The sequence below is a fragment of the Macaca fascicularis genome, chromosome 3 (genome assembly GCF_037993035.2).
Source record: "Macaca fascicularis isolate 582-1 chromosome 3, T2T-MFA8v1.1".
Lineage (NCBI taxonomy): Eukaryota > Metazoa > Chordata > Mammalia > Primates > Cercopithecidae > Macaca > Macaca fascicularis.
In genome coordinates this window covers 3,324,432-3,338,843 of record NC_088377.1, presented here as the reverse complement: position 1 = coordinate 3,338,843, position 14,412 = coordinate 3,324,432, and the positions used below count along the sequence as shown (strand labels likewise).

The window sequence follows — 14,412 nt, the reverse complement described above, 5'->3', positions numbered from 1 at the left end:
TGCCTTTCGCAGCCTCCATTTTGCAACTGGCCTCCTGACTCCCACCTTTATGAACTCTTCCTTTCTTTCTTTTTTTTTTTTTTTGAGACGGAATCTCGCTCTGTTTCCCAGGCTGGAGTGCAGTGGTGTGATCTCCGCTCACTGCAAGCTCCACCCACCAGGTTCATGCCATTCTCCTGCCTCAGCCTCCCAAGTAGCTGGGACTACAGGCACCCACCACCACATCCGGCTAATTTTTTGTATTTTTAGTAGAGACGGGGTTTCACCGTGTTAGCCAGGATGGTCTCGATCTCTTGACCTCATGAACCGCCCGCCTCGGCCTCCCAAAGTGCTGGGATTACAGGCATGAGCCACTGTGGCCAGCCCCACCTTTATGAACTCTTCTCATTCCTTTGTCACCACTGGACTTTGGGTACCCTACGGGTGGTGTTGAGGCTGGTCCCCAACACTAATAAAGGTGTACCTGAGACTGGGTCATTTATAAAGGAAAAGGGTTTAATGGACTCACAGTTCAGCAGGGGCTGGGGAGGCCTTAGGAAACTTACAGTCATGGCAGAAGTGGAAGCAAACACGTCCTTCTTCACATGGCAGCAGAAAGGAGAAGTGCTGAGTGAGGGGCCCAGGGTTTTCAAAGCCCCTTAAAACCATCAGCTTTTGTGACAATTCAGTCCCTATCATGGGAACAGGATGGGGGAACCGCCCCCATGGTTGAATGACCTCCTGCTAGGTCCCGCCCACAACATGGGATTATGGGAACTACAATTCAAGATGAGATTTGGGTGGGGACACAGCCAGGCCATGTCACCTCCCCAGGAAAGGAGCACATGTGCAGCGGTGGTGAGTCCCATCCTGCTTGGAAAGATACTCAGAATCCGAGGGCAGAAAGGACCAGGAGGGACCATTGCTCGCCTCCCTCTTCCTACCCCTCATCCCCAACCCCGCCCCGGCCTGGCAGAAGCCTCCCCAGGACACACCCTGTACCGGAGGGGCAGGCTGCTGTGTGAGGCAGACCTTGCCCACGGTGGATACCCCCTGCCCCTCCTGACCCGCAGTGACTGTTAACCCGGAGTCCATCAGGGGCTTGGTCTCTGGCAGACCCACCCCTCAGTGCGTCTACTCTGGTGTCCCGGGCAGAGCACAGGGCAGGCGCCCCCAGATGCACACCCCAGACACCGCACCGTGCCTGGAGCATTGCTTCTGATGGCAGTCTCAGTACTTTTGCGCCACACGTGCTCCCGTACGACGGCTCCTGGGGAAAGCCAAAGGCGTCCCTGCCAGTGGGAGCCAGTGACTGGTACGCAGGAGGGCCCTCAGGGGCAGGAGCCATGGAGCCGTCCTCTGGTGTGGGAATTCAGGGGATCTTAGCCACAGAGCATGGCGCATGGGCTCAGAGCTGGCCGTGACCTACCAGTGCGTGATACTTGGACTTTGCTGTTGTAGGAATCCATACGTCAGAATTTTCCTTATTTGCTGAAAAAGGCATGCGTTAGAGGTTGATGCACGTGGGAGGAGGCCAGGAGCCCCTCGATGTGAGGCGTTTCTCATGGGCAAATGTGGGGTGTCCATGGTGGACCCCACCCTGTGTGGATGGCTGCGCCCTGAGCATGCTTTGAGCTGGAGCTGTGGTCGGGTCCCACAGTGCAGGAAGGGCTCCCAGGGGACTGGTGGTCCTGCCTGCAGGAAGCCGATGCATCTGTCCTCACACCTTGATATGCCTGTCTGCCTGGAGTGGACACTTCACCCTGGCTACCCATCGGGCCAAGGGCAGGTTGTATACACCTGGGCTGAGGCCTCTTTCTCATTCACATTTGTCTCTTGCTCAGGAGTTGATCTAATTGCACCTTAATAAGCTTGTTGGAGTGGGGACCTAACGAGCCTTACCTGCCAGGGTGTCTGGGTGACAGTGGCCGGTGGCCGAGCACCCCGGCCTGAATAGCTGGGAGCTCATGCAGGAGACTCTGGGAAACAAGAGGCTGTGGCGTTGTGGGGAGATTGTAGCCGGGGCATTCTGGACAGCAATGGGGGAACAACACAGCCGTGAGCTGGCGTGTGTCTCCGCACACCCTGCCTGTACCTGGGACGCAGCTCCCACAGGAACTGGCAGTGGGAGGGTGGGGGCCACTGAGGCCATAGTAACAATCCCTGACAGTGTAGGGTCAGGGGGCTCACGGGGGCTTGAGGTGTCCGGTCTGGACAGCTGTCGGGACCTGCCAAACACTGTGCCTGGTGATCTCCTGCTGGCCTTGTGCCAGTCCATGGGGAGGAGCCGTCCACCAGGCAGCCTCAGGGAGAGTGGGCGGGTGTTGAGGGAGGCCCGCGATCCCACGGCCGGCCCCCTTGTGTCTGAGCCCCCATGGTTTCCTCTGCCTCTAGGCTATGCCCACTGGAAGGGCCAAGTGCTGAATTCAGATGAGCTGCAGGAGTTGTACGAAGGCCTGAAGCTGAACAACGTGAATAAATATGACTACGTGCTCACAGGTGGGTGCTACAGACCCCGCTTCAGCCAGGGTGGGCTTGGGGAGGTCCAGAGCACCCCCACCCTGGGCCCATCTCGGGTCCCTGCTCCTTCAAAGAGGGCCTCGGCATGCCCAAGCCACCATCACACCCCCGGTAGCCTGGGGGGTCCTGGCCATGCCGTGCCTGCCTGGACAATGACTGTCCTGGCTGTGCCAAGTCACCCCCACTCCTGTGGCCACACTGGGGTTCCGGTGCCCAGGGGAGGGTGCAGGCAGGGTGTTGGGAATGCTGACCGGGGCAGGACAGGTGGGTGGGACACTCAGGTGACGGGCTGCTACCTGGTACACTGGCATCTTTTGTCAACTTTCTGATTAAACAAAAAATTGTATTTCTATACATGTTTATTATTGTAATAATTCTTATTATTACTATTTTTGAGACAGGGTGTTACTCTGTGGCCCAGGTTGGAGTGCACTGGCCTAGTCATAGCTCACTGCAGCCTCAACCTCCCGGGCTCAGGTGATCCTCCTGCTGCAACCTCCCAGGTAGCTGGGAGTAAAGGCATGCACCACCACGCCCAGCTTTTTTTTTTTTTGTAGAGACAGGGTTTTGCCATGTTGCCCAGGCTGGTCTTGAACTCCTGGGCTCAAGCCAGCCACCTACCCTGGCCTCCCAAAGTGTTGGGATGTACAGGCATGAGTCACTGCACCCAGCCTAGTTTCTACATTTTTAAACAGTTAAGGGAAACACTTAACCTCCCAAAGTGTTAGAATTACAGGTGTGAGCCACGGTGCCCAGCCTCTCTACATGTCTAAAGGTCATATATAAGGCCAGGCACAGGGGCTCAAACCTATAGTTCCAGCACTTCAGGAAGACTAGGAGGGAAGCTCGCTTGAGGCCAGGAGTTCAAAACCAGCCTAAGCAATATAGCGAGACCCTGTCTCTATAAAAAATTTTTTAAAAATTAATTAGCTGGGCATAGTCCCAGCTACTCGGGAAACTGAGGTGGGAGCTTGAGCCTGGGAGTTCAAGGCTGCAGTGAGCTGTGATTGAACCACTGCACTCTGGACTAGGGGACAGAATGACACCCTGTGTCAAAATAAATAAGACTAAATTAAAGTGTCATATGCTTGTTACTGAAAGTAGGAATATAAACAAAGGAAAGATTACTCCTTTGCCTCTCGCCCATGGGCTCGTTCCTGTGAAGCACGGCGTTTCTGTTGGGAAATGCTTCAGGGTCTGCCCTCGGTATCTTTGGACTGTGGGGACACCTCGCCTGCACCCATCTCCCTCCCCCCAGCCCTGTGGGGACACCTCGCCTGCACCATCTCCCTCCCCCAGCCCTGAGCACTGTGGGGACACCTCACCTGCACCCGCCTCCCTCCCCTCAGCCCCCGAGCCCTGTGGGGACACCTCGCCTGCACCATCTCCCTCCTCCAGCCCTGAGCCCTGTGGGGACACCTCGCCTGCACCATCTCCCTCCCCCAGCCCTGAGCCCTGTGGAGACACCTCGCCTGCACCCGCCTCCCTCCCCCCAACCCCGAGCCCTGTGGAGACACCTCGCCTGCACCCGCCTCCCTCCCCCCAACCCCGAGCCCTGTGGGGACACCTCGCCTGCACCCGCCTCCCTCCCCCCAACCCCGAGCCCTGTGGGGACACCTTGCCTGCACCCACCTCCCTCCCCCCAACCCTGAGTCCTGTGGAGACACGTCACCTGCACCTGCCTCCCTCCCCCGCCACTCCTATGCAGGGTCTGATGGTGCTTTTCTTTCTTTGTGCCATGGTTGATCGTGGTGAGTCTCCTGTTTTCTGAGAGTAACCTGGGTTCTCCCCCTCAAGGTTATACGAGGGACAAGTCGTTCCTGGCCATGGTGGTGGACATTGTGCGGGAGCTGAAACAGCAGAACCCCAGGCTGGTATACGGTAGGCAGGGGCCCACCCTCGGGTCTGGCTGTGTGGCCCCACACAGGGTAGGGCTGGCGTGGGAGCCCGGGAAGGGACGTCTTAGCCTCCTTCCTCCTCTGCACCCCTCCATGCCCCGCCTCTCCGGGCAGTGAGCTATGTCTGCCAGGCCTCTGAAGATGTGGGCCTGCTGAAGTCCACTGGGCTAGAAGCGTTTGCAGGTGACCTTGGTGTCTTGTGTGGCTGGTGTGAGACAGGAAGGGGTGTCAGTGTGCTCATATAGCAGGGCTGCTGTGTGAAGGCCTGGGGCCCAGGCAGCACTGTTGTGTGACTCCACTGACCCTAAAGGCGGAGGGTGCAACGGGCCACACCCAGGCGGGGCAAGGAGCCACACCCAGGCAGGGCCAGGCTGGAGAGTGAGGAGGGGTGGGGCCACACCCAGGCAGGGCCAGGCAAGGGAGTTGGAGAAGGGAGGGGCGGGGCCACACCCAGGCAGGGCCAGGCTGGAGAGTGAGGAGGGGCGGGGCCACACCCAGGCAGGGCCAGGCGAGGGAGTTGGAGAAGGGAGGGGCGGGGCCGCACCCAGGCAGGGCCAGGCGAGGGAGTTGGAGAAGGGAGGGGCGGGGCCGCACCCAGGCAGGGCCAGGCTAGGAAGTTGGAGAAGGGAGGGGCGGGGTCGCACCCAGGCAGGACCAGGCTAGGACGTTGGAGAAGGGAGGGGCGGGGTCACACCCAGGCAGGACCAGGCTAGGACGTTGGAGAAGGGAGGGGCAGGGTCACACCCAGGCAGGACCAGGTTAGGGAGTTGGAGAAGGGAGGGGCGGGGCCACACCCAGGCAGGGCCAGGTTAGGGAGTAGGGGAGGGGAGGGCCACACCCCAGGTAGGTCCAGGGCTAGGGAGTGGGGGAGGACAGGGTCCTACCCAGGCTGGGCCAGGCTAGGGAGTGGCTAAATCTTTGGAGCGTCTGCCTAGATCGATCTTTCCTTAGAGGCCAGGCAGTGCTGCCTGGGAGAAGGGGCAGCGTCACCCAACCTTGCAGACAGGCTCTCTCTGGGGCGCAGGTCTCCCAGGTGGCCGGAGGGCAGGCCTGGCCCAGCACATGGTTTGCCACGCTGTGTACTGTTGCCCAAAGGGAAAGCGCTTGTCGGGACAGATGTACAAGGCCCGGATTGTGTGTGCTCGAGGCCAGGAAGAGGAAGGGAGCCACTGCACCTGCTTGGGTGACAAACAGTGATGAATGACACCTCACAGCAATTAGGATGACTGTCATCAAACACACGGAAAATAGCAAGTGTGGGCGAGGATGCAGAAACCCTCCACACAGCTGCTGGGAGTATCAAAGGGTGTGGCCACAGTGGAAAACACGTTGGCAGTTCCCCAACAAGCGGAACACGGACACCACATGACCAGCAATTCCGCCCTGTGCATAGATCCGAAATAGCCTCAGACGGATGTGCGTATTCCCACGTCTGTAGCAGCATTGTTCCCAGTGACCAAAGGTGGATACAGGCTGTGTCCATTGATGGCTGACAAAGAAAATGTCCGTGCATACAGTGGAGTATTACTCAGTCTGGAAAAGGAAGGAAATTCTGACACACGCTGCAGTGTGGATGACACTTGAGGACATGATGCTCAGTGAAAGTAGCCAGACACCAAAGGACAACTGTTACGTGATTCCATTATGTGAAATATCCATGATAGGCCAATTCATGGAGGTAGAAAGCAGACTAAGGCCTGGCGCGGTGGCTTACACCTGTAATCCCAGCACTTTGGGAGGCCGAGGCAGGTGGATCACCTGAGGTCAGGAGTTCAAGACCAGCCTGGCCAACATGGTGAAACCCCATCTCTACTAAAAATACAAAAATTAGCCAGCTCTGGTGGCGTGCACCTGTAATCTCAGCTACTTTGGAGGCTGAGGCAGGAGAATTGCTTGAACCTGGGAGGCAGAGGTTGCAGTGAGCCGAGATCATGCCACTGCACTCCAGTTTGGGTGACAGAATGAGACTCTGTCTCAAAAAAAAAAAGCAGACTAGATATTACCAGGGCCTAGGGCAGGGGAAATGGGGAGCGAGTGTTTAATGAGGACAGAGTTTCGGTTTGGGAAGGTAAAATGTTTTGGAGGTGGAGAGTGGTCGTAGTTATACAATAGCAAGAATGCGCTTAATGCCCCTGAATTGTACACCTAAATATGCTTAAACTGGCAAAGATTATGGTATATATTTTTTACCACATTAAAAAGTTAAATTAAAAAAGAGAAGATATCTACTTCCACTTGGCAGCTTAAAAAAAAAAAAAAAGAAAGAAAAAAACCAAATGTGGTTGTTTACGCTTGTATTCCGAGCACTTTGGGAGGCCAAGGTGGGAGAATCGCTTAAGCCTAGGAATTCAAAACCAGCCTCGGAAACATGGTGAGAACCCATCTATACAAATCATTTAAAAGTTAGCTGGGTGGGTGCATGCGCGTGGCGGGCTGGCGGCAGGAGGCGGGTGGGTCAAGGTATATCTGTACTACAGAGTCCCTGATAGGGGGTTTCGGGGAGCGCTTGGACCCTGGCTTCTGGGACGTGTCAGAAGCCGAAGCCCAAGGAGGATAAATGCTGGGGTCGCACTGTGGGTGAGCAGCAGAGTGATCATTGGAAGCCAGGTGCTCCCCCTTCACTTCCTTTGTGCCGAGCACGCTCGCCCCCCGGAGTTTCACTAGAAAGAAGGTCGCCATCGGCCAAGGGAACAGCTTGTACCTCAAGTGCACGCGGATGCCCCAGAATCCCAGGATCTCAGCCGAGCTGTTTGTGGATTATTAGATCTGACTTAAAAGGAGAAGGGAGCGTTGGCTTTGCTTTCATCAGGCCAAAGATGCCTTTCTTTGGGAATACGTTCAGTCCGAAGAAGACACCTCCTCGGAAGTCGGCATCTCTCTCCAACCTGCATTCTTTGGATCGGTCAGCCCGGGAGGTGGAGCTGGGCTTGGAATATGGATCCCCCACTATGAACCTGGCAGGGCAAAGCCTGGTTTGAAAATGGCCAGTGGATAGCAGAGACAGGGGTTAGTGGCGGTGTGGACCGGAGGGAGGTTCAGCGCCTTCGCAGGCGGAACCAGCAGTTGGAGGAAGAGAACAATCTCTAGCGGCTGAAAGTGGACATCCTGTTAGACATGCTTTCGGAGTCCGCTGCTGAATCCCACTTAATGGAGAAGGAACTGGATGAACTGAGGATTAGCCGGAAGAGAAAATGAACACCCCAGAGACATTTATTGGGGAGTAGGATGTAGCTAAGTGCTTTTTTTTTTTTTTTTGCCCAGACTAGTGGATTCGGTCCTGGGAGAGAGTATCATATAATGGGACCCACAGGCACTGGCACCCTTGGGTTGGCAATAGAAGGTGACATGGAATGGAGAAAACCAAGATTCCAGATGGGGACAGTAACCAGAAGGTGCTTCAGATGCACTGCCTGCGGATGCCAGTCTGAAAACCAGACCGCATGGAGGCCTGAGGCTGCTGATGAGCCTTTGGGTGCTCTCCACACACAAGATTGCAAACATACATGTCCCAGAATAGCTCTGTTGGGCCCTGTTGGGAGAAGTGGCTGGAGTTCATTCTCTCACCCCCTTACATTGGGGTTTGGGGTTTGGCAGCAGTTCTGCAGAGCTCCGTGTTGGGGGTCATGGATGAGTGGCTCTCTCGGCTCTTAAAGGCAGGCCTCTCTCCTTGCCTTTAAAGAATCCTCCTTCCTCACACCTGGCCTCCTCTGGCTTCAGCTTCTCAGCAGCAAGCACCAGCCTTCCACAGCAACACTCTATTTTTATGCTACTTTCCTGTTTGCACTACTATTTTTATTAAATGATGTTAAATTAAAAAAAAAAAAAAAGTTAGCTGGGTGTGCTGGTGCATGCCTGTGGTCTCAGCCACTTGGGAGGGTGAGGCAGGAGGATCCCCTGAGCCCAGAAGATCGAGACTGCAGTGAGCCATGATTGTACCACTGCACTCCAGCCTAGACAACAGAGCAAGACCCTGTCTAAAAAAATAAGAAAGAAATGTTGAGGGTTTCTTACTCATCAGCTGTAGCCTTTGCTGATAAGATGTCCTTGTGTCTCTGCAGTGTGTGATCCAGTCTTGGGTGACAAGTGGGATGGCGAAGGCTCGATGGTGAGTAATCTCATGTGTGTGATTTAAAAACGTGGTGAATGGAGCTATTCCTATCCAGCCAGAAGACAGGCCCACGTCTCTTAAGTGTCTAACTTGGTGGTACTTCTCTGTCCAGGGGTAAAAAGACAAACCTTGTTAGGAAGGAAAAAGGGAACCCACGTGTTTTCTGTAAAGTGCCCGATAGTAGATAAATATTTACGCCTTTGCCGGCCGCACGGCTCTGCCACAGCTGTTTGCATTAGAGCACAGAAGCAGCCACAGGTAAGAGGTGTACAAACAGGATGATCGCTTCTCCTCTCCTCTCCTCTCCTTTCTTTTTCTTCTTCTTTTTCTTCTCTTTCTTTTCTTATTGAGACAGAGTCTCACTCGGTCACCCAGGCTGGAGTGCAGTGCCACAATCTCAGCTCACTGCAACCTCTGCCTCCTGGGCTCAGGCAATTCTCATGCCTCAGTCTCCCAAGTAACTGGAATTACAGGTGTGCACCACCACACCCAGCTAATTTGTGCATTTTTACTAGATACGATTTCACCATGTTGTCCAGGCTGGTCTCGAACTCCTAGCCTCAAGTGATCCACCTGCCTTGGCCTCCCAAAGTGCTAGGATTACAGGCATGAGCCACCATGCCCAGCCATGCATGACTATTTTCTAATAAAATTTCATTTGTGGACACTGAAATTTGAATTTTCTATAATTTTCATGTGTCACAAAATATCATTCTTTTTTTTTTATTTTTTCCCCCTAACCGTTTAAAAATGTAGAAACCAGGCTGGGTGCAGTGGCTCACGCCTGTAATCCCAGCACTTTGGGAGGCCAGGGTGGGTGGCTGACTTGAGCCCAGGAGTTCGAGACCAGCCTGGGCAACATGGGGAAACCCTACCATCTGTAATCAAAATACAAAACAATGAGCTGGGTGTGGGGATACCCACCTATAGTCCCAGCTGCTTGGGAGGCTGAGGTGGGAGGATCACTCGAGCCCAGGAGGTGGAGGCTGCAGTGAGCTGAGATCGCACCACTACACTCACTCCACAGAGCAAGACCCCATCTCAAAAAACAAAGGAAATCTAGAAACCACTGAGCCTGTGAGCTGTATAGTAACAGCAGCAGCTGCAGCCCACAGGCCTGGACATCGGATCAAGTGGATGGAGAACAGATCCACTGTGACCAGTCCAGAAGCCTAGAATTTAGAGGCGGAAGGAACCCAAAGGTGATCCTGCCTGTGGGTTTTTAACGCAGCCATTCAGTGCCCAGGCGATTTCAGTATCCGCCTTCTTTGTCATTGTGTCTAGTGTGTCTGTTTGCTTGCTGTATGTTCACTGAGCATAGCGGGCTTCTTCACTGGCACAGGGCACGCCTGGGCCTGCGCCCTGCCTGCCCCGCTGGGTCAGTGGTTGAAGTCAGGATATCTGTTGTTGGGCCTCTAACCAGGTGGGGCGGGCTGGGCTGCTCAGCGTCTGTCTGTCCACTTTCTCCCATGCTTGTTCTCTGGAAGGTTCCCTGCCCTGCACCCGTCCTGCAGGACCCCGGCTTGCAGCTCTCTGCCTTCCCTTCATGGTGCTCCCTGGCGTGGGCTCTGCCGACCCTCAGCAGACACTCGTGTTTGGATCACGAAGAGTTGGGGCCACTGTCTGGTTCAGTGCAGCGATGGGATCTGGCCCCTTGATTTTGATCACATTCGTTTTCCTGAACGAGAGTGGCCTGAACACGAGCTCCTATCTCAGATGGGTGGTCACCCTGTCTGTCCCGTTTCCGTGAGGTTAAAGGGATGTGCTTGGGCCTCCCTACCCAAAATGGGGCTCTAAAGAGCTTTCCTTCCATTTCCTGGCCCATGGATCCGGGACATCCAGGTGCCACCCACCCATCCTTAGTGCCTCCTAAGCCATGTCTGAAGCAGCGGCCGGTGCGTGACCACCTTGCGTGCTCTGAGCACCCGGTGCAGAGGTGCCTCCTGCGGGGCCTCTGATTTCCAAGGGCGGTTTCCGGGAGCAAAGTGAAGGGATTGGAAACTCAGGTCACTCAGCCAGCAGGGACTGGTGAAGTGTTCCGTAAAGCCTGTGAAATTCTTCCAGAGCTTCGCACTGGCTCCAGCTTAAATTTGATCACTAAAGAAAACTCTGTGTTGCCTGGCGCGGTGGCTCAGGCCTGTAATCCCAGCACTTTGGGAGGCTGAGGCAGGTGGATCACCTGCGGTCAGGAGTTCGAGACCAGCCTGGCCAACATGGTGAAACCCCATCTCTACTAAAGAAAGTACAAAAAAGTTAGCCAGGCGTGGTGGTGGGCGCCTGCAATCCTAGCTACTCGGGAGGCTGAGGCAGGAGAATCACTTGAACCCAGGAGGTGGAGGTTGCAGTGACCCAAGACCACGCCATTGCACTCCAGCCTGGGCAACAAGAGCGAAATTCTGTCTTAAAAAACAAAACAAAAAAATCACGTGTTGAATTGTTTGTTAGACAACTTAGACAAAAACAAGTAGATGAAGGGTGCATTGACTCAGCCAGGAAGAGCTGGCGGGTTGGGCTCCCAGTCGCAGATGGGCATGGCCAGCACCCCTCAGCCCTCCCCAGATGACCAGGGCCGCTCCATCCACCCGTCAGGTTTCCCTTTTCTCGTCTCCCTCCTCCCTCCCTCCCTCTCTCCTTTACCTCCTCCTCCCAGACCCTCTGCGGGGACCCACTGTGCGGCCTGAGTCCTCCCTCGGCCCCTTGGAGCACTTAGGGTTCCCCGCGCTAGTGTCCCTCAGCCACGTGGTGCCCCTGTGGTGGGAACAGCTTGTCTCTACAGTCAGTTGGCCTGGCCCCTGAGCCTGGACTTCAGGGGGCTTTTTAGGGAGCACTCTGTGGTGGGCTTCCCTCCGCGCCCCCTGTCATGCTTCCCTCCCAGTGACTCGGCCTCTCCCCCTGTCTCGTTTGTTCGCCAGTATGTCCCGGAGGACCTCCTTCCCGTCTACAAAGAAAAAGTGGTGCCGGTTGCAGACATTATCACGCCCAACCAGTTTGAGGCCGAGTAAGTCATTTTATTTTATTTTTTATTTTACTTCATTTTTCAAGACGGATCTCACTCTTGTCGCCCAAGCAGGAGTGCAGTGGCACAATCTCAGCTCACTGCAACCGCTGTCTCCAGGGTTCAGGCGATTCTCCTGCCTCAGCCTCCCAAGTAGCTGGATACAGGCGTGAGCCACCACGCCCGGCTAATTTTTGTATTTTTAGTAGAGATGGGGTTTCATCATGTTGGCCAGGCTGGTCTTGAACTCCTAACTTCAGGTGATCCACCCACCTCAGCCTTCCAAAGTGCTGAGATTGCAGGCGTGAACCAGGGTGCCCAGCAGAGTAAGTCATTTTAAATGGCAAATGCTACCAGTCTTTCCCCAGGGAGAGCTGCAGAGAACGTGCCAGAAGGGTCTCCATTCTGCCCTCGGGCTGCCTGTTCTGCTTACAAAGGGGTCCTCAGGAAGGTCCTGCCGCGGGGCGAGTGCCCCTTGATACTAGAGCAGGATGTGGTGGGGGTGCCTGGGTTGGAGAAGTCCCTGCCTGCCGGGTCCCAGGCTCACACCTTCCCTTTGGTGGCGGCAGCCATGGGCGATGGGGAAAGTTCTCCTGCCCCTGTGCCTTCCTGAGCGGCAGGGCCCCTGGGAGAGGAAGGGGAGGGGTGACTTGGGGAGCTGTGGGCTTGCCTGGGCCACCACGGCGGAGGGAGGGTGGGGGCAGCACAGGCGGCCAGGTCACCTGCCACCCTGTGAGGGGAAGAGGAGTGTGTTGGGTCTGCCTGTCTGATACTGAGTTTGAAAAGGTCTTTCTCTGGGTGCATGGCCCCCCAGCTGAAGAATCAGACGCCAAGGGGAAGCCGCCAGCGCCCCAGTGCCATTAAGAGTGGAGCTGTAGGCCGGGCGCGGTGGCTCAAGCCTGTAGTCCCAGCACTTTGGGAGGCCGAGACGGGTGGATCACGAGGTCAGGAGATCGAGACCATCCTGGCTAACACGGTGAAACCCCGTCTCTACTAAAAAAAAAATACAAGAAAATTAGCCGGGCGAGGTGGCGGGCGCCTGTAGTCCCAGCTACTCGGGAGGCTGAGGCAGGAGAATGGCGTGAACCAGGGGGGGCGGAGCTTGCAGTGAGCCGAGATCGCGCCACTGCACTCCAGCCTGGGGCACAGAGCAAGACTCTGTCTCAAAAAAAAAAAAAAAATCGTTAGCGGCTCTATGACTTTGTACGGACGTCAGTCACCCATGCTGAGACCCTGCGCTATGGCATGGCCTTAAGTGGGGGCCGTGGCTGCTGTCCATCACCTTGGTTATGTATAAACAGCAACCATGATTGGGCCTTGCCTGACTCCTGTCATATGAGTGTCCCCTTTAGAAGCAAACCGCACATCTTGCAGAGGCCACGGCCCATGGTGGCCAGTGGACGAAGAATAGCTGCCTGTGGGGATGAGGCTTTCCAGAGCCGCTGTAGTTTGGGGAATGTCAACACACAACCTGGAGAGGAGAGGCTCACCTGCCCCCGCCTGTCTTCCAGGTTACTGAGTGGCCGGAAGATCCACAGCCAGGAGGAAGCCTTGGCGGTAAGGAGGCCCTCTGGGGCCTGTGCGGGGCAGATATGCCACTCAACGGTGGGAATGGGAGACGGGCTGCCTGAGTGGCACCATTGCGTCATTTGTCCCCAGCAGTGACTGAACCGTCTGTACCAGTCACGGGCCTCCAGAGACCAGCAGATATGTGCGCGTGTGTGTGCATGTGTGCGTGTGCGTGTGTGTGCGTGTGCGTGCACGTGTGTGCACGTGTGCGTGCGAGTGTGTGTATGTGTGCGCGCATGTGTGTGCATGTATGGGTGTGTGCGTGTGTGCGCGTGTGTGCGTGTGTGCGCGCATATGTGCCTGTGTGTGTGAAGAGATGTTGCAAGGCGGTGGCTTGAGCTGTTTGGAGGCTCCTGGGCATGTTTGGAATTTGCAGGGCAGGCTGGAGGCTCGACACAGGAGCAGATGCAGCCGCCCAAGGGGCAGTTTCTTCAAAGTCCTTTTTCTCTGGGACTTGGGGCCATGGGTGTCATGCTAGCATTGAGCCTTGGTTGAGTCATCTTAGTCTGTTGGGGCTGCTGTGACAAAATGCCTGAGACTGGATGATTTATGAAAAATGGAACTTTTGGGCCGGGCGCGGTGGCTCAAGCCTGTAATCCCAGCACTTTGGGAGGCCGAGACGGGTGGATCACGAGGTCAGGAGATCGAGACCATCCTGGCTAACACGGTGAAACCCCGTCTCTACTAAAAAATACAAAAAAACTAGCCGGGCGAGGTGGCGGGCACCTGTAGTCCCAGCTACTCGGGAGGCTGAGGCGGGAGAATGGCGTGAACCTGGGAGGCGGAGCTTGCAGTGAGCTGAGATCCGGCCACGGCACTCCAGCCTGGGCGACAGAGCGAGACTCCGTCTCAAAAAAAAAAAAAAAAAAAAAAAAAAGAAAAATGGAACTTTTGGCTGGATGCAGTGGCTCAACACCTGTAATCCCAGCACTTTGGGAGACTGAGGCGGGCAAATCACCTGAGGTCAGGAGTTGGAGACCAGCCTGGCCAACATGGTAAAACCCCACCTCTACTAAAAATACAAAAATTAGCCGGGCATGGTGGTGCACGCCTATAATCCCGGCTACTTGGGAGGCTGAGGCTGGAGAATCGCTGGAAACCAGGAGGTGGAGGTTGCAGTGAGTTGAGATTGGAGATCGCACCACCGCACTCCAGCCTGGGCGACAGAGTGAGTGAGACTCCGTCTCAAAAAAAACGAAACAAACAAACAAACAAAACAGAACTTTTTTGCCCACAGTTCTGGAGGCTGGGAAGTCTAAGGCCACGGCGCCGGCAGGCTCAGGGTCTGGCGGGAGCTGCTTTGCCGCCCCGACTGCGCCTTGTTGCTGCATCCTCATGTGTGG

At 55.6% G+C, this 14,412-nt stretch overlaps 1 protein-coding gene and 1 pseudogene across 2 annotated transcripts in view; both read left to right on the top strand.

The window, feature by feature from the left end:
- Nucleotides 1–14,412, top strand: part of PDXK (pyridoxal kinase) — a 46,098-nt gene that overhangs the window by 21,767 nt on the left and 9,919 nt on the right. For both annotated transcript variants that reach the window (XM_005548577.5, XM_074033936.1), the window contains exons 3-7: nt 2,374–2,478; nt 4,297–4,380; nt 8,456–8,502; nt 11,418–11,503; nt 13,012–13,057. In XM_005548577.5, coding sequence (XP_005548634.2) covers nt 2,374–2,478; nt 4,297–4,380; nt 8,456–8,502; nt 11,418–11,503; nt 13,012–13,057 — 368 coding nt within the window. The remainder of the gene's footprint in view (nt 1–2,373; nt 2,479–4,296; nt 4,381–8,455; nt 8,503–11,417; nt 11,504–13,011; nt 13,058–14,412) is intronic.
- Nucleotides 6,889–7,738, top strand: LOC135969993 (protein chibby homolog 1 pseudogene; annotated as a pseudogene).